At 41.5% G+C, this 23,967-nt stretch overlaps 1 protein-coding gene across 5 annotated transcripts in view; it reads right to left on the reverse strand.

The window, feature by feature from the left end:
* Positions 1-23,967, reverse strand: part of rabgap1 (RAB GTPase activating protein 1) — a 205,337-nt gene that overhangs the window by 90,042 nt on the left and 91,328 nt on the right. For all 5 annotated transcript variants that reach the window (XM_085965697.1, XM_085965694.1, XM_085965698.1 and 2 more), the window contains one exon: positions 10,612-10,762. In XM_085965697.1, the coding sequence (XP_085821823.1) occupies positions 10,612-10,762 (151 nt within the window). The remainder of the gene's footprint in view (positions 1-10,611; positions 10,763-23,967) is intronic.

A 23,967-nucleotide genomic window follows, 5' to 3' on the forward strand; every position in this document is an offset into this window, starting at 1 on the left:
CAACACTTCACACCATGTACACTGATCTATACAACTGGACTTGCAACACCATAGGAGATATGAGGCCGGGGGGGGGGGGGGGGGGGGTGAAGAAACCTATGTATAGCTCAGAAGACAAGTGGATTAGGTGGATGGTTGATGCCTTTTAAAAAGTTGCCAAATATATGTAGAAAAAGCAGTGAGCCAAATGGAATGCAATCTTTTGGGGCTATGAAATATAAATGAGATTTGATTCAAAGATTTCAGCAAGAAAATTAAATTAATTTTACAAAGCTAATCCAGAAAAACAATGAGTGAAGCAGTTAATAGCTACCTGCATAAGCAATAACATTAAACAGGTCTAGTCATGTAGGAAGTAAATTGAGCAATAATTTATTGTAATAATGATGCATCTTCCTGAATTATGTACACCACTGCTCCCAGTTGACATATTACAATTGGAAAAATATTCCCAAAAGTAACCATCCAGCTTTTCAGAAGTTTACAAATTCTGCATAACATTAAGGCATTTAGTTGGAGTTTAAATATAGAAAGAATTTTTTTTTTTTTTTTTTTTTTTTTTTAAAAAGCATTGCAATCATTTTTACATTCAAGTAAAAAGATACCTTCTACGAACATTAGGCAGCTTTTGTCTGCAGAATTGGAGATATAAATGAAAACAAGTACTATCGAGGCAGCCATCTACCCAGTCTACGTTTAGTCTTCCAAGCTTTCAACCCCTCAAAAATCAGAGTTTTTTTTTTACATTAGTCAAATGCACAATTCTGGTTTCGCAGGTTACATTTTTTTTTTTAAAAAGTCGTACAGAAGAGGAGCAAGGTTCCTAAAGCAGAAATGCATTGATACACTTCACATTTATGTACTAAAAAAAATATGCCTATTTACACAAATGTTTGGGTCACGCTTTTTCTTAGATGGTCATTTATTTTATAATCTTTTAGTTCCCACCTAACCTCTCCTTTGGCTAAGCATCCATTTTCCTCATACCTCTAAAGCATCTTGGGATATTTTTCTACAATGAAGAGTGCTATATAAACACAATTATATTTAATGAATATAATTATCAAGCTACAATACTGATAGGTAGGCTATTCTCAAAAAAAAAAAGAATTGCTTCTCTCATGGGAGTAGCATCAATATGACTGATGATAACAAGGGAAAATAACAACCAAGGAAGGCCACATGGAAAGGATTATGTGGCCCTGACTGGGGGAAGATACGTTCTATCTAGACAATGCATCACTACGGATTTCCTCCAAATAAATCTTTATTCATAGCATGTGAATAACATTCAAGTCAATCACAAATAGAAGTATAGAAATGATCAAAACTCAAAGAAAGTTCTCCACTTAAAATGTTATTGAAATAAAAGCTGCTACAGTTCTCAAACGGGGAAGCAAAAAGGAGCACCACTATAATTTATGTAAAAAATAATTCCCCTCGGACATATTCTAAAATGTAAGAAGTCACACAACACCAGGTTATAGTCCAACAGCTTTATTTGAAATCACAAGCTTTCGGAGCGCTGCTCCTTCGTCAGGTGAAGTGGAGAGATGCATAAAGACACAGCTTATATAGTCAGAGAATAATGCCAGATGATTACAGGTAATCTTTCTAACTGCCATTTATCACACCTCGGCAGAGAGATAATCACAGCAATCAAAAGGTGTGGATGGTGTCCAAATAGGTTAGTCAGGAAAACATTACATCAAAGAACAATGAGGTGGGGTCACAAGGGGTCAAATGTCAATGTATGTTTCAAATAGGGGTGCTCTCCTTGCTTGCTCAGAACCCTGCTTGCAGGCATGCAAGTGAAACTACAGAAATTGACAGCAGTAATGACAATATTGCCAGGCTGCACAACTCTTAAAATTGCACCAATCTAAAAGCATAGATGCAGTACAACTGCGCCATTACACATGGAAAGAATCTATTCAAATAGTAAGTCATTTTGTTACAAGAAGTGTCAATGTAGTGACATCAGAGGGTACAGAAACGAATAAATTATGGGGGAAAAAATTGGGTGAGTAGCGCCACCTGTTAGCGCCTAAAGAGGCAGTCAGTGGCTGTAGCGCCACTGGCTGCGCCTCCCGCGATATTCAGCAGGGGCGCTAATGGTGCCGTTAGCCTTTTGCGCTGCGCCGCCACCGATGACGTCATCGGTGTGCGCAGCGCCCCATTTGCGTCCCGATCGCGATATTTGGTAGCGAACGCCGCTGTAGCGCCGTTGGTTACCCGCGCCCGGTTCACGGGGCCTTGCTGCGCCGGCAGAGGCGCAAGTTAAGGTGGAGGTGCGGGGCGGCCGCCTGCCAGCGCCTCAGTCCCCGGCCTCCTGGTCCCGCCCCCCTCCCCGCGGCATTGCCGGCTGTTTCCCCGAGAGCCCGGCACTTCTCCTTGGTGCCGGGCTCTTTTGCCGGCACTCACAATCGGGGCTCGCGCTGTTGCAGGCCCCTCCCCCTTAACAGTGGGAGGAAGGCCTGCAGTACCGCAGCGTGCCGTGCCGCAGCGGCACGTAGCGCTGCGAAATTCACTTTCAGCACCCTAAGAGGGATGTGGAGCGCCTCGAGCCGCGCCCCGTCTCCCTCTAGGGGCACTTCAACTGAATTTGCGGTGATCGCGGCGCAAATTCCAGTGCCCAGGCGAACTTTGCGCCGCTTGGGCGCCTCAGGCCAATTTCTAGGCCTATGTATTTTAAATATTTGATGTATTTGCTTAAGATGTCCATATATTCAGGAATATGTTAATTTTTAACGATATAATCAACACATACTGAACTTCAAGTATGCACCTGTGAAGTGGTTTGTAAAAGGCAGTTATATTTTGAGTGCTTCTGCAAACTTTAGTACACTTTAACACTGCTAGAAAGGGATCAAAAATATTTGAAGTAGTCATTTCAATAGTTCAAACCCCTGTTTTGAAGGAAAATCACAGCCAACCACAATTTTGTGCTTTCTGTAATAAAAATAGATCAACATGTTTTAAATCCTACAGCTACAAAACTCTTCATACTTGGAACAGAAGCAAGTTATTTCTCTTTTTTTTTTAGCAAGTTCTTGAAGATTTAGGTACTGGCTCCCTGACTCAAACTTTAGTAATGAGTCATCTTTTCACTTCCCAAAAGGAATAACAGGACTCGAGACGAATGTGACTGTAAATGTGGAGCTGGTAATTTTAATTAAATTAACACATTATTACAAACCTAAGTACTGATTTGAAGATGCACATGATTCTGCTTTTTGAGTTGGGCACTCCAATCAGCAGATAGATTTGCAATAAACATGTTAATTTAAAAGTACTTTTAGCTGGGCCGGTAATCTGCAAGTCTCATTTTGATGTTTATTGAGGCTATTAAAAAATAATCTTCAAGGCTAAAATCAAAACTGAAATAAGAATTCCAATTAAAACACTGGCAGTGCCAAACTAATTTGGCACATCAGTGTTATTATCAAAAGTCTCAATAAAAAATTCTGCCGCAAGTAGAAAGAATCTGGGGAAATATTAGTGATCCTTTTCCAGTAAATGACTTGCTTGCGTGGAAAATCTTATGAAATAAACACTCTAATCACATCAAAAGTACCAACTAATAATACACACATGGATGAATCTTATTCCTAAACTACGTAAACAATTGATGCAATTCAGCTTATGAGGCAGGCTCGGTCACCAAATCCAGAATTGGGAAGTAGCGCCGAAACAAAATGCCAAGCCCACAGATCGGAGATTTACATTATCTGTTTAATTAGATACTTGTAATCTGCATATAATAGCTATTGACCTTTTATGCTGGCACTTTTAAAAACAAATTTTAAAACGAAAAGTTAAGAGCTCTGCAGTCAGTTACAACATCAGGCCGTATTTTCCGATCAGAGGCTTCCTGCGTGTGGAGGCCTCCGATCTGGAAAAATCTACAGACTTACCCGAGGGCTCCCGAGGTGCGTATAGTTCCGTTCCTGGGCATCTCCAACTCGAAATGTGCAGGGCCCACGTAGCCCAGAGGCGCATGCAGTTCGCAAGCGTCCCTGGGATCACATGGACCATGGGGAGCCAATAGAAGAAGGGAATGAATCTCCCTTCATACACTTGACAGATAGACCTGTCAAATATATGAATGGAGATCACCCTAAAAACAAACATTAAATCAATTTTTTTAAATCACATTTTTAAAATGAGTTGAAATTACAATAAATTAAATATTTTAAACAAAAATTTATTTTTTGAAAAAAATTTAAGTTTTTTTACGGGGCTAAAAATAAACTTGCCCTTTTTTAAAACATTATTTTTAAATGAAGAGTGAAATTTTTTAATTTTTTTTTACCAGGCGTAAGATTTCTAAGGGTTTTTCTGCGGGCGGAGGTTCTCCAGAAAGCAGAACTATCCGCCCGCAGAGGCCCTTCTCCAGGGCAGGCGTCCGATCTGTCAAGAGCGTTTTTCAGTGCATGCGCTGTGCATGCCTGAAACCGGCATCTCCGATGTCCCTACGGGTGTGTACACAGCGTGTACACACCAGCAGGGATCGGAATATACGGCCCAATGGTCTCTGGCCTGTTATAAACCTATAGAGAAAAGCACAATTTTACCTTGAAGAATATAGATAATAATTCCCCACTCTATGGTGTTTATTAATTCTGATTCTGTAAAGTTCTGCTCTCTGCAAACTTGTCCGTGAAACACATTTGTTTACAACACGTCGTACTGGGCTTCTCGTGTTTTATGTGCAAATGTTTTAAAAAAAATAAAGTTATCCCTACAAATTAAACTCATCATTCTAAGAAACATTTTGTTCAAACCTAATTACTGAAAGAATCCAGAATCCTAAGATAATGACATTCCTCCAGGCCCAAACTGGTCTTGGGGGCAGTAAAAACGACACCATAAAACTTCAATCAATTGCTCGCTTTTGGCAGTTACTGTTTTCAGAAAGTCAGAATTCAGAATGTAACATATACATGCAATGGGAATCCTCATTTTGGTTTCCTGATTTGGATCTTGCTTTTGTCAGTGACAGCCAGAGACTTGAGCATTAAATGACAGCAAGAAGTGGAAAAATGCTTGATGGTCACGATCAGTACACATTGCAATTAATAAACACAAAAGGATTGACTCTATAAAGGGGCTTCAAAGATCAAAAAGAAAACACATTTTAAGTAGTAGTTTACAATACAGTACAGGAAACTTTGGTTTATCCGGAGGTTATATGTCCGGAATACTCGATCTAACGGCAAAAATCAGGAGCCGTTTTCTGTAAGTTTTTTTAGTTCTCGTTGCTTTTTTTTCCCCCCCCGAGTCAGGCACTGCATGGTCTGTAGCTATAGCAACAGCTTCAGCCAGAGACGCTTGCAGCTGCAGCAGACTGTTTTGAAGCTGCAACAGGGTTTGTTGATTCACACGGAGCTTTTCAGTTCCGTACCTCTCAACATTAACGCTGGTATGTCCGGCACTTTTGATGGTACGGCACCAGCTCGGTCCAGTCAGTGCCGGATAGCAAAGTTTCCTGTAGTAGGAACCGTTTCAAAACACAGGACAAATCTCGGTTTTAAAACCTTGGCTTGGAGAAGATAATAGAATTCTAACCAGTTATCAGCATCCAATTCAAAAATTAGCAAAAATAACCATGACCATCCTTTCCAAACCAAAACAGAGTATGATTAATACTGGTAAAAGATACGAATGAACTAACAGCCAAATTCATATTTTTTGCAGCTTTAAAACAATCCTTGTAATTGAAATGTTGTTGCATATACACTTGTGAAAAACAATAATATTGCCATAAAATACACAAGCTTGAGCTCACTCTCATTTATAAGTAAATAACTTAACCTGGATTGTAACCAATTGGAAAACTATGTACACTTTCTGCTACACCAGATCTCCACCCACTTTTACACCAGCCCCATGCTGTCATTTCCAATGGCTACAGGAAGTGTCCACTTACCTTTGCATGGTTTCATGCAAGCAAGGTAAAAATGACATTGAACGTCCCAATTTCCATCATTTCTGCAGCTAAAATTGCACTTTCAACTAAATCAACACGTCAGGTTCTTTTCCTTTTTAATCCATTTTCTGCTGTTCTCCCCTCTGCTCTAGCGCAGTGTATTTCATGGGCACCCCAAGCCCTCGAATAAGTCATATGCAAGACAGCCAGGTGTCCATTCTTCATTTGTAACATTGCACGCTTTGTGCAATAATTGCTGGAAATCCCAAGTCACCTTGGTTCAAGTGCTTATGTCTTCAAAAGTGACTACCACGATTATGAATGCGCATTGTTCATCTTTTACATTGCATTACTCTGAAAGTTAAACTTGGATTTCTACTGCACACATTTCCAAATGTATAAAGTTTTGATTAGAGTCAAAAAAAATTCAGCCCAAAACCTTGAACACTTCTACAAATATAATCTATTGTAGAGACAATGCTGCTGCACTCAAAAATTGTTCTACAAGTTACTGCAATACATCTCCTAAGCAATCCAACCCTATTATTCAACCCAAGCATCAGAGCACATGGGTAGATTAAGGTGTTAAATTTTCTTAAACACGTCGCTGAATAATTGATAAATTATATACAGAATGCATTTTTAGTTCAAGTATCATTTTCAGCAGAGAGTACAAGTTGAATTATTTCACAAATTCCAAAGAGGAAACACATCTAAACCCCAAATAAAGCTCGTTACTCTTACAGAAATCGGTCTTTAAGGAAGCAGTTCCACTGTGTTTTTCTAGATATTAAATATACATAATTTGGCTACACAGTATCACTTCATATAAATTGTCAAAACTGTGTTGGTTGGTGATGAAAGTAACTGTGCCAAACTATTTTTCAGAAATTCCACCATTACTGTAACTTATGATGAGCTGTCACTATTATTGGCAACACAACAGATTATAAGCTTCACGTGTACAAAGCTCAATAGAAGGTATGTATTAATTGCTCTAGGTCCCAAACAGATTAAACCAAACAGATTAAACTATTACAATATCCAACATGGTGGATAGTAGATGAAAAATTAATCTCTGATTACAAACAGATTGCCCAAGTAGAAAAACTCTAAAACCCACCTTAAAAAGATGGTGCCAATGACGGTTTAGTTTCTATTTACTTTTAGAAATGGTTACATGTATTTTAAAGTAATAAGTTTCTTAAAATATGGTAAATACCGCATTTCCATTTCCTTTCACGTAATCATACATCTTGAAAGTTTGTTGTATTTCATTCGATTTCCAGTCCAATCAAAACTTGAAAATATATATCTATATATATAAAGCGGCTCTTCTGTCTGTCCCGATGTCTGTCTGTCCGTTATCTATACGTTTGAAAGTTACAGAGCGTACCGACGCGCGCGTCGCCTCAAAAGAAAGCTTGCGATTCCGGACCGGTCATAGGCGTATTTACGTTTCGGCCGGACAAAAATCCCGCCCGCGGTATCCCAAAAACGTTCAGCGTTCCGCTCATTAGCATCTCATTAGCGACCGTGTGACGTCGAGGTCCACCAATCGGACGGCGGGTTCCTTCCTACAGTTGAGTGTCGAGTGACTCGACGATTGACCAATCCTACGCTTCGGTGACCTGACCGGTCGACCAATCGGTGCGTGTGGGGGCGGGGCCTTATCCTTCTGAACCGAGGTGAGTGGCCGCCATCTTGATTTTTCACAATTTTTCCCCCCACACTGTGTGTGTTAGGGAACTAAGGTAAATATTTTAATGATGTGTTAGGGAATTAAATAACAATTTAATGGGGGGGGGGGGGGGGGGGGGGGGGAAAAAGAGAGCCTCGGGAAATCGCGGGGGGGGGGGGGGGCTGGACGAGCCTCGGGGCGCATGCGCCGCCCGCACTGACCGCGCATGCGCCGCCCGCCCGCCCACAGCGGCCGTCCATCAGCCGCGCCATACGCGGGGGACCTCAGCTCCGGACCTCAGGCGCTAGGCAGGGGCCGGAGAGAGGGACAGAAGGGAGTGGGGGAGCGGGGGTGGGAGGGAGGGAGACAGGGGAGGGGAGGGAGGGATAGGACAGGGAGAGGACATGACAGGGAGAGGGGGGACACACAGGGGCAGGGAGACCAAGCGCCCCAAAATTTCCCTCGCAACGCGGGGCTCCCCAGCTAGTTCCTTATAAACTAGTACATGTTCCTGACTGCAAATTAAATTAAAGATGCATTTACACTGCACATTTATGGTGATTTTAGCTTTCAACCAATGCTAAACTTGCATACAGTAAATTGGAGGTTGAAATTCTCTCCTAGAATCATAGAAAGTTACAGCACGGAAGGAGGCCATTTCGACACATTGTGTCCGCGCCGGCCAACAAAGAGCTATCCAGCCTAATCCCACTTCCCAGCTCTTGGTCCGTAGCCCTGCAGGCCAGGGCATCCCAAATGCACATCCAAGTACTTTTTAAATGTGGTTAGGGTTCCTGCCTCTACCACCCTCAGGCAGTGAGTTCCAGACCCCCACAACTCTCTGGGTGAAGAAATTTCCCCTCAAATCCCCTCTAAACCTTCCACTAATTACTTTAAATCTGTGCCCCTGGTTTTTGACCCCACTGCTAAGGGAAATAGGTCCTTTCTATCCACTTTATCTATGTCCCTCATAATTTTATACACCTCAATAAGGTCGCCCCTCAGCTTCCTCTGTTCCAAGGAAAACAGACCCAGCCTATCCAGTCTTTCCTCATAGCTAAGATTCTCTACTCCCGGCAACATCCTTGTAAATCTCCTCTGGACCCTCTCTAGTGCAATCACATCTTTATTGAAATGTGGTGGCCAGAACTGCACGCAGTACTCTAGCTGAGGCCTAACTAGTGTTTTATACAGTTGAAGCATAACCCCCCTGCTCTTGTATTCTATGCCATGGCTAATAAAGGCAAGCATTCCATACGCCTTCTTAACCACCTTATCTACCTGGCCTGCTACCTTCAGGGATCTGTGGACATGCACTCCAAGGTCCCTTTGTTCTTCTACACTACTCTGTGCCCTACCATTTAATGTGTATTCCCTTTCCTTGTTAGCCCTCCCCAAATGCATTACCTCACACTTCTCCGGATTAAATTCCATTTGCCATGGTTCTGCCCACCTGACCAATTTATTGCCATCTTCCTGCAGTCTACAGCTTCCTTCTTCAGTATCCTCTCGAGTCTCACTGTTTTGCTCTAGACCCAGGTCAGGCCTTGCTCCAGATTCAAGCTCCACTTTTACACTATAAATGCAGCTTCTGTAAAGCAACGCTGCTTTGCACCAATGCTACAGCTGCAGCGACAATGCACCTTTAATCACAGTCTCTTCAGGGCTGGAGACACAAATTTTGCAATCAAACCATAGGCACAAAACAATGACAATGACAAACACAATAACTTCCAAATAGATCACAGAATGATACAACACAGGAGGCCATTCAGCCCATCGTGCCTGTGCCAGCTCGTTAGTCGAGCTATCCAATAAGTCCCATTCCTCTACTTTTTTTTCCTTCAAGTATTGATCTAATTCCCTTTTGAAAGTTACTATTGAATCTTCTTCCACCGCCCTTCCAGATCACAACAACTCGCTGTGCAAAAATTATAACTATAAAGCTTCAAGTAATTAATACTGTTCTGCATTTCACTCTTACTGAAATTACTCCATTTACTGAATATTAACCTACATCACTAATGTAAAAAAAAAAATTACATTTCAAAATAAGGGCAATCATTTCCAATATAAGCATATGCAACCAAACATGAACCACATGATTGCATTTGTTAAGTCAAGCTAAGAACTATTATTTCCAATGTATTAATGACATTTTTTAAATAGCAGTAAACATTTTCATCATTACCTATTTCAGTTAAGCATTGCTTGACCTGACGGGGTTCAGTTATTTTTCAAATTACTTTCATGGCAAAATATCAGTGAATTAAATGCCAAGCTTTGAATTTTCTTTTTTGAATTAAAAGTCTCTTTAAAAATAAACTTGATTTGCAATTAAAATGGTAATCTGGTATTCTAGTAACTAGTTTTCATAATTTTTAAGCTGACAATGCCTTTTTCTAATCAGAAGAGAATCAGTTTTATGTGGGATATTAAAACACTAAATTTTATGACATGTTTAATGATCAAGGATATTTAAAAAGGAATTCTTCGGCGTTCCAACTGAATATGTTGCAACCATCTGAAAAACTCAACTTAAAACAACTGGAGGCAAATTCTGAATGCAAGAACAGCCGATGACCGTCAGTAAACGTTTAACCACAACTTGACAAGTTTCTCTTTGCAACAGCTTCTGATAAACCACTTTGTAATCTGAATCATTAATAAGGTATTTGTACACACTTGTAGTTTAATAGATGGTGAGTACACCATTAAGTAACTGAGTGATGACTATAAATAAAGCCTTTGGCTGAAGTCCAACCAGGTCTCAAAGATTACTTAAATAAGCTGCTTCTGGACAATTCATGGATTGCAACAGCAGCCCACCATTTAAGAATCACATCAATTTCAAAATTAATTTTTCAACAAAAATAAAATGACATCTGAAGTGCATACAAATGGCACAAATAAAAAAAACCTGTGCATCAACCAACGTAAACATATTCTATTCGATAAAAGCCAGACACAAGATTTGCTTAAATGTAGAATTACTTACTTTTGTGATAAGAATTCTGTAGTCTTCTACCATCTGGTCATTGTTATGACATCCTGCGAGCAGCTGCCAAACTTCACCTCGTAGAGCCTCAGGGACACCACTTCTTACTAAGGCAGACAGCGGTTTTGGTCTTACACTCAGATTTAGATGCCTGCGCATAATTTCAGAGCAGAACATAAGAAAGTTCTAGTAAAATAATGTGCCTACTGTTTGCAAAATAATCTTTCAATTAATGATTATAAAACACCACAAATTTGCTCATATAGAATCTGTTAACATGAAAATATTGATGGCAATTTTACCTAAACCAATGAATCAAAAACATTTTTTTCCTCATTAGTAGATTTCTTCATTCAGTACTGTATTTAAATGTATGTTTAACCACAAGATTTTTTTTTAATTTTTTTTTAAATGACATTGGAAATAATAATTGCAAATGTACCAATCACCATTATGACTAGTGCCCCTAGTGCAGTTTAAACAGAGTGCTGCGAGTTGGGTGAGTCAGGGAGTCAGGTGAGGAGTGGAAGAAGGAGCTCCCTTGCTTCGCCTTTGTTTTTCCTAACTTTTCACCCTGTAGGAATTGGTTCTTACTGTACACCAAGGAAAGGGTCCGAGAGCGGGAGCAGTCAAACAACCACAACTACGAAACCGCTAAAAGTGACGTCACAACCAGGTAAGTAGTAGGACCTGGTGAGCATTTCTACAGTCCAGTCGTTAAAGTCAAAGGAAGGTCTCTAGTTTAAGAGTAAGTAGTGTTTAAAGGGAAGTAAGGTCCCTAGTGTATTTAATATTCTTTAATTTAAAAGGAAGTAAAGGGAGTAAATTAAAGGGTAGGACATGGCAGGGCAGCTCGGATGCGTGGAGTGCTCCTCCTGTGCTATGTGGGAAGTCAGGGACACTTTAGGTGTCCAGGGCGAACACGTGCAGGAAGTGTCTCCAACTGTAGCTACTCAAAATCCGCGTTTCGGAACTGGAACTGCAGCTGGAGTCACTGTGGAGCATCCGCGAAGCGGAGATCTTCGTGGATAGCACGTTTAACGAGGTGGTCACACCACAGGTAAAGAGTGCACAGGCAGACAGGAAATGGGTGACCGCCAGACAGAGTAAAAGAACTACGAAGGTAGTGCAGGAGTCCCCTGGGTCCATCTCCCTCTCCGACAGATTTTCCGTTTTGGATACTGCTGGGGGAGATGGTTTCTCAGGGAATGTGGTGTATTTGGACTTTCTGAAGGCTTTCGATAAGGTCCCGCATAAGAGATTGGCGTGCAAAGTTAAAGCACATAGGATTGGGGGTAAGGTACTGACTTGGATAGAGAACTGGTTGGCAGACAGGAAGCAAAGAGTTGGAATAAACGGGTCTTTTTCAGAGTGGCAGGCAGTGACTCGTGGGGTACCGCAGGGATCGGTGCTAGGACCCCAGCTATTCACAATATATATTAATGATCTAGACGAGGGAACTAGATGTAATATTTCCAAGTTTGCAGACAACACAAAGCTGGGTGGGCGTGTGCGCTGTGAGGAGGATGCAGAGAAACTCCAGTATGATTTGGACAGGTTGGGTGATTGGGCAGATGCATGGCAGATGCAGTATAATGTGGTAAAATGCAAGGTTATCCACTTTGGTGGCAAAACAGGAAGACAGATTATCTGAATGGCAATAGATTGGGAAAAGGGAAAGTGCAACGAGACCTGGGTGTCCTTGTGCACCAGTCGCTGAAGGTAAGCATGCAGGTGCAGCGGGCGGTTAAGAAGGCAAATATTATGTTGGCCTGCACAGCGAGAGGATTAGAGTACAGGAGCAAGGATGTCTTGCTGCAGTTGTACAGGGCCTTGGTGAGACCACACCTCGAGTAGTGTGTGCAGTTTTGGTCACCTTATCTGAGGAAGGATGTTCTTGCCATGGAGGGAGTGCAGCGAAGATTCACCAGACTGATACCTGGGATGGCAGAGAGATTGGCTCGATTAGGCTTATATTCGCTAGAGTTTAGAAGAATGAGAGGGGATCTCATTGAAACTTATAAAATTCTAACAGGACAAGACAGACTAGATGCAGGAAGGATGTTCCTGATGGCGGGGGTGTCCAGAACCAGAGGTCACAGTCTAAGGATAAGGGGTAAGCCATTTAGGACAGAGATGAGGAGGAATTTCTTCACCCAGAGAGTGGTGAACCTGTGGAATTCTCTACCACACAAGGCAGTTGAGGCCAATTCATTAAATATATTCAAGAAGGAGTTAGATATATTTCTTAAGGCTAAAGGGATCAAGGGACATGGGGAGAAAGCAGGGACAGGGGACTGAATTTGGATGATCAGCCATGATCTCATTGAATGGCAGAACAGGTTCGAAGGGCCTACTCCTGCTCCTATGTTTCTATGAATGCAGCAAGAGCCAAATCCATGGCACTACGAGTGGCTCCGTTGCACAGGAGGGGAGGAAAAAAGAGTGGGAGAGCAACAGTGATAGTGGATTCTATCGTAAGGGGAACAGATAGATGTTTGTGGCCACAGACGTGACTCCAGGATGGTATGTTGCCTCCCTGGTGCCAGGGTCAAGGATGTCACTGAACGGCTGCAGGGCATTCTGAAGGGGAAGGGCGAACAGTCAGAAGTCGTGGTTCACATTGGTACCAACGACATGGGTAGAAAGAGGGATGAGGTCCTGCAACTAGAATTTAGGGAGCTAGGTAGCAGATTAAAAAGCAGGACCTCAAAGGTTATAATTTCTGGATTACTCCCGGTGTCTCAGGTGAGTATAGGAATAGGAGGATAGAGCAGATGAATGCGTGGCTAAAGAGTTGGTGCAGGAGGGAGGGCTTTTGTTTCCTGGATCGGCTTCTGGGGAAGGTGGGACCTGTACAAGTCGGACGGGTTGCACTTGAACCGCAACAGGACCAACATCCTTGCGGGGAGGTTTGCTAGTACTATTGGGGGGGGGGGGGGGGGTTTAAACTAGCTTGGCAAGGGGATGGGATACGGAGTGGAGCTTTAGTAGGGGGTGATGCACAGCCAAATATAGAGGAAAAAACAAGTCAGCCTGGAAGGCAGTGCAAATATGTAACAGCACAAGGGAGTATTGCAAGGCTGGATGGCATTTATTTTAATGCAAGGAGTCTTGCGAGTAAGGCAGATGAACTGAAGGTGTTGATGAACACATGGGAGTATGATATTGTTGCTATCACAGAGACATGGTTGAGGGAGGGACAGGACTGGCAGCTCAATATTCCAGGGTATAGAATCTTCAGGTGAGACAGAGGGGGTGTAAAAGAGGGGGTGTCGCAATATTAATCAAGTAGTCAATTACTGCTGTAAGGAGGGATATCATCTGAGCAGGTTCCTCTAATGAGGCCACATGGGTAGAACTTAAAAACAAGGGGGCAAGCACTTTGCTGGGAGTGTACAATAGGCCCCCAAACAGTCAGAGGGAGATAGAGGAACAGATACGTAGGCAAATCTCAGAGAAATGTAGAAATAATAGGGTAATAATAGTAGGGGATTTCAACTTCCCCAATATTAACTGGGATAGTCAGAGTGTGAAAGGCTTAGAGGGCGCGGAATTCTTAGTGCATCCAGGAGAGCTTTGAGGCAGCATGTAGAAAGTCCTACAAGAGAGGGGGCGTTACTGGATCTAATTCTAGGGAATGTAGCCGGGCAAGTGGTAGATGTGTCAGTAGGAGAGCATTTTGGTGACAGTGACCATAATTCGGTGAGATTTAAGGTAGTCATGGAAAAGGACAAAGATGGACTGGGAATAAATGTTCTAAATTGGGGGAAGGCCGATTTTAATATGATAAGGCAGGATCTGGCCAAAGTGGATTGGGATCAGCTACTTGTAGGAAAATCCACATCAGAGCAGTGGGAGTCTTTCAGAAAGGAAAGAGAGAGTACAACGCCAACCTGTTCCCGTAAAGGTCAAGGGTGGGACCAACAAACCCAGGGAACCCTGGATGTCAAGAGATATACAAGAATGGATTAGGGAAAAAAGGGAGGCTTTTGGCAGATACAAAGGACTAAAAACAGTGGAAGCCCTAGAGGAGTATAGAAAGTGCAGGGGGGGGTACTTAAAAAAGAAATTAGGAGAGTGAAGAGAGGGCATGAAAAAACACTGGCAGGCAAAATAAAGGAAAATCCAAAAGGTGTTTTATAAGTATATTAAGGGCAAGAGGATGACCAGGGAAAGAGTAGGGCCCATTAGGGACCAAAGTGGCAATCTGTGTGTAGAGCCGGAAGATGCAGGTGAGGTTTTAAATGAATATTTTGCATCTGTGTTCACTATGGAGAAGGACGATGTAGGCATAGAAATCAGGCAGGGGGGTTGTGAAATACTTGAACAAATTAGTATTGAGGGGAAGTACTAGCGGTTTTAGCGGGCTTAAAAGTGGATAAATCCCCAGACCCTGACCAGATGTATCCCAGGCTACTGTGCGAGGCAAGGGAGGAGATTGCAGGGGCTCTGACACAAATTTTCAGAACCTCTCTGGCCACAGGGGAGGTGTCAGAGGACTAGAGGACAGCTAACATAGTACCATTATTCAAGAAGGGTAGTAGGGATAAACCAGGGAATTACAGGCCAGTGAGCCTAACATCAGTGGTAGGGAAATTATTGGAAAAAATTCTGAGGGACAGAATTAGTCTCCACTTGGAGAGGCAAGGATTAATCAAGAATAGTCAGCATGGCTTTGTCAGGGGGAGATCATGTCTAACCAATCTGATTGAATTTTGAGAGAGGGTGATTAGGTGTGTGGATGAGGGTAATGCAGTTGATGTAGTCTACATGGACTTCAGTAAGGCTTTTGACAAAGTCCCACATGGGAGACTGGTCAAGAAGGTGAGGGCCCATGGGATCAGGGCAATTTGGCACATTGGATCCAAAATTGGCTTAGGGGCAGGAGGCAGAGGGTGATGGTCGAAGGTTGTTTTTGTGACTGAAAGCCTGTGTCCAGTGCTGTACCGCAGGGATCTGTGCTGGGTCCTTTGCTGTTTGTAGTGTACATTAATGATTTAGATATGAATTTAGGAGGTATGATCAGTAAGTTCGCAGATGACACGAAAATTGGTGGAGTGGTAAATAGCGAGGAGGGAAGCCTCAGGCTACAGGATGATATAGACAGGTTGGTTAGATGGGCAGAACAGTGGCAAATGGAATTTAACCTGAAAAGTGTGAGGTGATGCATTTTGGGAGGACTAACAAGGCAAGGGAATACACAATGAATGGTAGGACCCTAGGAAGGACAGAGGATCAGAGGGACCTTGGTGTGCATGTACATAGATCCCTGAAGACAGCAGGACAGGTAGATAAGGTGGTTAAAAAGGCATATGGGATACTTATATTCTATGCCTCGGCTAATGAAGGCAAGATCAGGGAAGGCCACAGCTGGAATATTGTGTGCAGTTCTGGTCGCCACACTATAAGAGGGATGTGATTGCATTGGAGAGGGTGCAGAGGAGATTCACCAGGATGTTACCTGGGCTGGAGCGCTTCAGCCATGAAGAGAGACTGGGCAGGCTGGGGTTGTTTTCCTTAGAGCAGAGAAGGCCGAGAGGGGACCTGATTATGGTGTACAAAAATATGAGGGGCATAGATAGGGTAGATAGAAAGGAACTTTTCCCCTTAGTAGGAGGGGTCAATAACCAGGGGGCATAGTTTCAAATTAAGGGGCAGAAGGTTTAGAGGGGATTTGAGGAAAAACTTTCACCCAGAGGGTGGTTGGAATCTGGAACTCACTGCCTGAAAGGGTGGTAGAGGCAAGAACCCTCACAACATTCAAGAAGCATTTAGATGAGCACTTGAAACGCCATAGCATACAAGGCTACGGACCAAGTGCTGGAAAATGGGATTAGAATAGACAGGGCTTGATGGCCAACGTGGACACGATGGGCCTCTTTCTGTGCTGTATGACTATGACCAAATGGTGCTTCATACTGTGTAACTGGAAGAGAGGATGTTTCTGCAAGATTCTGATGTTAATACTTATGTGATCAGCAGACAGGAAAAGTACCTTACTGATAATACTCAACTCTTTGAAGATTTTAATATTTCTGCACAATTATGAAATTACTAGCCGTATGTAGGGCCTATGGTACATGCCTTATTACTTTAAAAGAAAAGAATTAGGAGCAGGAGTAGGCCATATGGCCCCTCGAGCCTGCTCCGCCATTCAAGATGACCATGGCTGATCTTCGACCTCAAATATACTTTCCCGCCCGATCCCTATATCCCTCGATTCCCCTAGAGTCCAAAAATCTATCTATCTCAGCCTTGAATATACTCAACGACTCAACATTGGTAGAGAATTCCAAAGATTCACAACCCTCTGAGTGAAAGAAATTCCTCCTCATTTCAGTCTTAAATGGCCAACCTTATCCTGAGACTATGCCCCCTAGTTCTAGACTCTCCAGCCGAGGAAATAACCTCTCAGCATCTACCCAGTTAAACCCCCTCAGAATCTGGTATGTTTAAGAAACTGCTGCCTCCAGTATATTTCCATCTGTACAGTAATTAAACACCTCAATTTGAGTTTTAAAAAACAAGAGATGAATACAGTTCAGCTACCAGAAAGATTGAGATCTAGAAACTGATTGATGCAATTAGTCCAAGATTAGAATCCTGAACTAAAACAGACACTCAAAATATCAATCTTTAGTCTGGTAAGAGGATTTATTAAGGGACGGTCGTGTCTGACTAACTTGATTGAATTTTGAGGTGTAACAAGGAGGGTCGATGAGAGTAGTGTATTTGATGTAGTCTACATGGATTTTAGCAAGGTTTTTGACAAAGTCCCACGACAGACTGGTCAGAAAAGTGAAAGCCCATGGGATCCAAGGGAAAGTGGCAAGTTGGATCCAAAATTGGCTCAGTGGCAGGAAGCAAAGAGTAATGGTTGATGGGGCTTTTGTGACTGTAGAGTGGAGAGAGAGAGAGAATGTTTCCACTTGTGGGGAAGAGCATAACTAGAGGTCATCAATATAAGATAGTCACCAAGAAATCCAATAGGGAATTCAGAAGAAATTTCTTTACCCAAAGAGTGGTGAGAATGTGGAACTCGCTACCACAGGGAGTGGTTGAAGCAAAAAGTATAATGCATTTAAGGGGAGGCTAGACAAGCATGAGGGAGAAGTGAATAGAGGGTTATGCTGATAGATTTAGATGAGGAAAGACGGGAGGAGGCTCGAGTGGAGCATAAACGCCGGCATGGACTGGTTGGGCCGAATGGCCTGTTTCTGTGCCGTATATCCTATATAATCCTATGTAAAACATAGAGTACAAGAGCAGGGAGGTTATGCTTGAACTGTATAAAACACTGGTTAGGCCACAGCTAGAGTACTGCGTACAGTTCTAGTTACCACATTACAGGAAAGAAGTGATTGCACTAGAGAGAGGGTACAGAGGAGATTTACGAGGATGTTGCCAGAACTGGAGAATTTCTGCTATGGAGGAAAGATTGGATAGGCTGGGGTTGTTTTCTTTGGAACAGAGAGGGCTGAGGGGAGACTTAATTGAGGTGTATAAAATTATGAGGGGCATAGATAGAGTGGATAGGGAGGACCTATTTCCTTTCACAGAGGGGTCAATAACCAGGGGGCATAGAATTAAAGTAATTGGTAGAAGGATTAGAGGGGAGTTGAAGTGAATTTTTTCCACCCAGAGGGTGATGGGGGTCTGGAACTCTCTGCCTGAAAGGGTGGTAGAGGCAGAAACCCTCAATGCATTTAAAAAGTACCTGGATACGCACGTGAAGTGCCCTAACCTACAAGGCTACGGACCAAGAGCTGGAAAGTAGGATTTGGCTGGATAGCTCTTTTGGCTGGTGCGGACATGATGGGCCGAATGGCCTCCTTCTGTGCGGTAAATTTCTATGATTCTATGTTAAGTAACATGCATCAGTATCAAATTGTCAGCCAGCTCTCAATACAGTGAGCTGTTTACATGGCAAATAAATGTAAGTGCTTTCTGTACAACAGATCTGAAGGGCATGGCACCAGAAACACTAGGTCCCAATTGACCATGTGCCCTGGGTTAATGCAGTATTAAGAATTTAAATTTTAAAGATCAAAGTCACCCTGGCACAGCCATTAGGGAGGAACAGGACCATCACAAGAGAATTTGGTCAGTTCCTATTTACTACAATATGATGAATGCTTTCAGATCGGACGGAAAATGTCTCATGAAATTATAATTGGTTCAAGAGGGATTACAGTAAAGGATTTTCAAAATAAATTGAGATTTAAACATTTTATTTTTGTACACTACCATGCAAAAGATAATAGTGCGGCCTAAAAATAATTGTAATTTGATGGCTAATCTACACTCTTGGGTCTTAGGATGGCAACACAAAATCTACTTTTTTTTTTTAAATTGTGGAGGCAATTTGAGAATTTTGTTTGCATTTAAAAACAAAATATTTATTGGGAACAAGTGTAGATCAAACTTAATTTGTTGGCATCTAGTTAAGGCAGGAACATTCAAATTTTTGGTTTCCATACACAACTGCATGGGGCCATCTACAACAGTAAATGCAGATAGGTTGCATGGTTGTTAAATAGTGTGTGGAAAGGAAGTCATATCACAGCATGAAAAAATAAAAAGGGAGATGTTCATCTAGTCGCCCTTCAGGATTTCTGATTTAAGCATATTAGGAAGGATCATTTCATTTGAAGAATGAGAAATTGCTATATCTAAAAAGTGATTGAATCTATTCCTATTATTCTGTTCACAGACTATGGATAATTGTCAAAAAGTAATCTCTCTTTCGGCAAGAGGAATGACCAGTTTTTGTGCCATAATACATCTTTCTTTATAGCTGAATCAAAACAATGGCTGGTGAAAGTGTGAGGATTAATCCTTCAGGCTGCATTACAAATGCCCTTCAAAAGCACGGTGCCTGAAACATACAGCTGCAGAAGAAGTTTTACAGAGATGAGAAATCAATAGTTGCAAGTGTTATTTTAAAATCAACTAATGAGCACGCCATTAATGACAAGTTAGCCAAAGCTTCAGTTTGCTAGGACACAAGTAATTTGGTCAAATATCTAACACTGTGTACTGTCTGCATAGTGGCAATGGGACTAATGCATCATTTCATAATTAAAAAATCTAATCCATATTCTTAAATCAAATATTTATATACTGTTAATACAATTTAGATTGATGACTTTGTACTTTTATAATAAAATTTGAATTGCTGGTTTGATTTACTTAAATATCAGATTACTGTATATCTTTTAATTTAAAAAATCAAAGAAGCAAACCAATTAATAGCTTGGCTCCTTTGAGGTAAACTAATTTAGTGTGTGGTATAAAGCTTTGATTGTTATGACAGTTGGTTCGATCTCCTATGTTTTGAACATTGTATATTGCCATTTTTCTCCATTGTGAAGTTTGTATGTGTATAGTTTGGTTCAGTTTGTTTAAGGTTTTGTACATCTAAAGTATGACCAGAAGCACCTAGAAGTAAAAATTGGAGTCTGAAACAGGGATGGTGTTCTTTTGATTTCTGGTACTTGATCAATCTAAAAGCTGCAATTTTCTCTCTGTTTTGGGCAGACTATACATTAGGAAAGAAAACCAACCAAATTCAATGTTCCAAAAACCAGTGCTTTGGTTATAGCAGGGGAATTCAATCTATAGCCTGTAAACTCGAGCTATTGAACCTGCATACATAGATTATAGCTACCAGCTTTTTGCAGCTCGGGTCACTGCCAATTCTTCCTACCTCCTGCTCAAAGAAATTGATGCCGCCGCAGAGAATGAACGCCGCGTTGGGGGGGGAGGCAGTGATTTGGGGCAGGGGAGCTCGCATGCACACGCAGAGTCTGGAGAGAAGAGATATGGCGAGGAGGAGAGAGTAAGGATCCTTTGCTTAACCTTAGTGCTGAACACAGAGAAATTACTGTTCAGAAAAGTATATTTAGCGCACTAACAGTATGGCGTATTTGGTGACCTTCCATGTTACCAGGAACATTACAAAGTAAGTTACAATCCACAGTAAACATTACCCTATCCAATCATTATTTGCAAAATAAATCAACCTACTGGTTTGTAATTGTGCTTGTCTCACTACAGTATTCATCAGTTTACCTTCCAGAAGATAGGAGAAACATATATGGCGGCAAGTGTAAGATTACTGTATCCAATTCACATGATAGAATCTTGTTATGACCTCAAAATGCCTCATGCTTATTATTCAAGTCACTGAGATTTTAAAATAAAATAGCTGCAGCAACTGGATTTATTAGTGGCTGATGTACACAGATATGGGTTTGTAGAACTCCAGGATTGGATTTATCATAAACCCAATGTAGAAGAATGTAACTGGCATGGCTTAGATACACTGTTTTATCTACTATGCACTCAATTCTTTTTTTTTTTTTTTTTTTTTTTTAAAAAGGTTTGCTCATATCTCCATACTTAGCCCTGCCACACCGACAGCCCAGTCCACCAACATGGCAGAAGGTAGTCTGTTAACTTCTGGCCTGTATCTACCATTTTGAAGAGAGTTTAGTAGCTTAAGTGTGAATAACCAGCCTGTCAAAAATTCTCTTTTTTGAAATGGCAAGTTCCAAGTACTTTCTCCCTTCCCACCCTCCACTGTCGAAGGTATCAAATTATTAAGACTTCAGAAAGAGGCACAAGAACTATGATTTGCATTGTTTTCTCTTTCCTTATCTTTGTGGTGATAAGAGGAAATGAGGAAACACATCACGGGCCGAAATTTGCGGTGGGTAATAACAGCAAATGAACAGTGTTTGCCATTATTACCCATTTGAAACTGACCACAACTTCAGGATTTAGCGCACGCGCATCTAAACGCGGAATTCCTGAAGTTGCGGTCAGTTATTCGCTGCTCCGACACTAGCTGCGCTGTGGCCACTCCCCCCCTCAATAGCCGGCAATCAGTGAAACAGACGAAAACTTGGGCTTTTCCACGGTAATATCGCGGTTAAACACCTCATTAAATGTTAAGCTTTGTTGGAATAGGTGTAACTAGGATTTTAACAGCGTATTGACTGCTAAACAAACGTTATGGCCCTGAAAAAGTAATTTTAATTTTATGGAGTGTCAAATTTCTCTATTATGATAAAAATTACAATTTTTAAGAAACTTTAAAACAATTATTTTGTCCATGATATTCCAGATTCTACCTTATCCCCATGTGAGCACCCCAATCTTTGTTTCACTCTGCAACTTTTTTTTTATAAGTCCGGTTAAAACAGTTTCTCATTTCCTGATTCCCTGTCTGAGAATTCTGCAATGTGATTGGCTGCTTAAACAGCTTGCTGATGTCACAGCAGCATCGCACTAGGGAATTCCCACTACAGAGCGGTGAAATCATTTGAATGTCGAAAAAAAGCAAACTTCTCGCCACAGCGATCACGTCATCTCCGTGGACAGCTTTCTTCGGGGCTTTGCCACTGACCGCAAATTCCCAGCCCATAAATTTGCGGGAGACTTTCAACTATCGACTTTCTTCTATGGCAATAAAAACTGGGTAGATCTGCCTACTAGTGCCTTTTTGAGCAACTGTATCACTTTCCCTCCAGTAAGGACGTGTATTCTGTGCCTACCTAAAAACAAGATCTGAAGGTTTACTGACCACTGTCCAATCTCTGGATCAACCTTGCAATGGGTCAACCACCTAGTTTTTAATGCTGGTTTATATTGTACAAAATAATATAATTCTTTAAAGCACTGAAACTGTAAATATCTTAACACATTGTACAAGGGGAAATTAAAGCTCATTTCACCATTATAGCAAAATTTGGCTTGGCTAATAAAATTCTACTCCATTAGCATGCGCACATCTTCCGGCTCAGATTATCCTCTAACAGACTAATACATTGGGTCTTACGGACAGTATGGTCTTCTCCTGATTAACAGTGAAGTCTTATTTCACCATTCACCATTTTTCTTTCTAAATAAGTGGACAAAAAAAACGACAGGATTGTTCCCATCATGGAAATTTCAAAGTAACAGAATGTTGGATTGCTTTTTTTTAAATATTAGAGCTGGTCTGGAGAAACCAATTTTAAATTGTTGAGATTACTGGTTAGTGCTCAAAGGTAATTGCCAATAACATACCAAGCCATGTTTCTATCAAGGTGATTAAGTGGAGGGGGCGGGGGAGGTGAAAGAGAGAGAAAATTCAGGGTAAAGGGTGAGAATTCTTATCCCTAGAACAGTGATCCTTTTTTGAATAGTTGAGGATTAATTTCTGTGGCAAATTGAAGAATGCCTGCAATGTAATAATACTTACTGACTCACTGGTGGCTATGTAGACATGTAGGTTAAATAGTTAGCCCTGAAAATGAGAAATTCCAAATCAAAAATCATGGGATCAAGCTCCACTCCTGGACTACAGTGTAGAATCAGGGTAGCACTCCAGTGCAGTACTGTGGGAGTGCTGCAATGTTGGAGGTGCCCTCCTTTGATTGGTTCCATCTGCTGGTGCAGGTAAATGTCCTCCTGGAGCTTGCTTGATCATCATTACGGGTCGGAGAACAATTTTTGACAGCGGAGTCCTGAATTGGCTACTGGTCTTTTATTTGCCTTTCCCAGGAGCTGGGATGGGCAGGGAAGACAGGTACATGTGAATGAGATCCAACAAAAAAGATGGGGTGAGTTTATGGGCTTGATGGCCTTATCTTTTCTTAAATATGTAACAAATATCCTATGGCACTATTTGAAGAGCAGAGTTCTTCCAGTGTCTCATTCATTTTTTTTTTTACCATCTGTGGAATCTTGTGTGCAAAATGACTGCCACATATGCTTAAAATCAACAGTCACTTCAATTGAAAGTTGTTCATTGTATGCATGGCACACTTCGAAGAATTTCAGAGATGACAGTTTAAAGCACTACGTAATTTTTCAATTTATCTTTAGCTCTGTAAAGTAGTGATGAATCAGCTGTGAGCAAGAGCTACCTTTGGTGAGACGTTGCAAGTTGACAGAGGTTAAGATCAGTAATTATGATGGGGTGGAGGCCAGAACTTGCAGTTGGCTGAAAACGAGAGATTATGGAAGAATTGAAAATCACTTTTGGCAGCAGAGAATGCGATAGACTTGGTTAGCGAGAGGGGCAGACAGACACCAAGTGATGAGCTCTACTTGAAGAGAACGAACTGCCTAATTTTGAAGCTGTGTCAGTTTTTTGTGTTAAGTAAACAATATTGTTAAATAAAAAAAAGAGTTGTTCAAGGACTGACTCAGTTACTGTACATTAAACAGCAATTATTTCATTAGGAACTCAAGATACCAAAATAAGCAATACAAAGAGAACAATCAAGTATGCGATTGCTGCATTTTGATTTGTTAAAATTGCTTTGCTGAAATTTAAAACAACCATGAATGTTTAGAGCT

This window comes from Somniosus microcephalus, chromosome 23, assembly GCF_052327205.1.
Source record: "Somniosus microcephalus isolate GS21.2 chromosome 23, FLI_Smic_1.0, whole genome shotgun sequence".
NCBI lineage: Eukaryota > Metazoa > Chordata > Chondrichthyes > Squaliformes > Somniosidae > Somniosus > Somniosus microcephalus.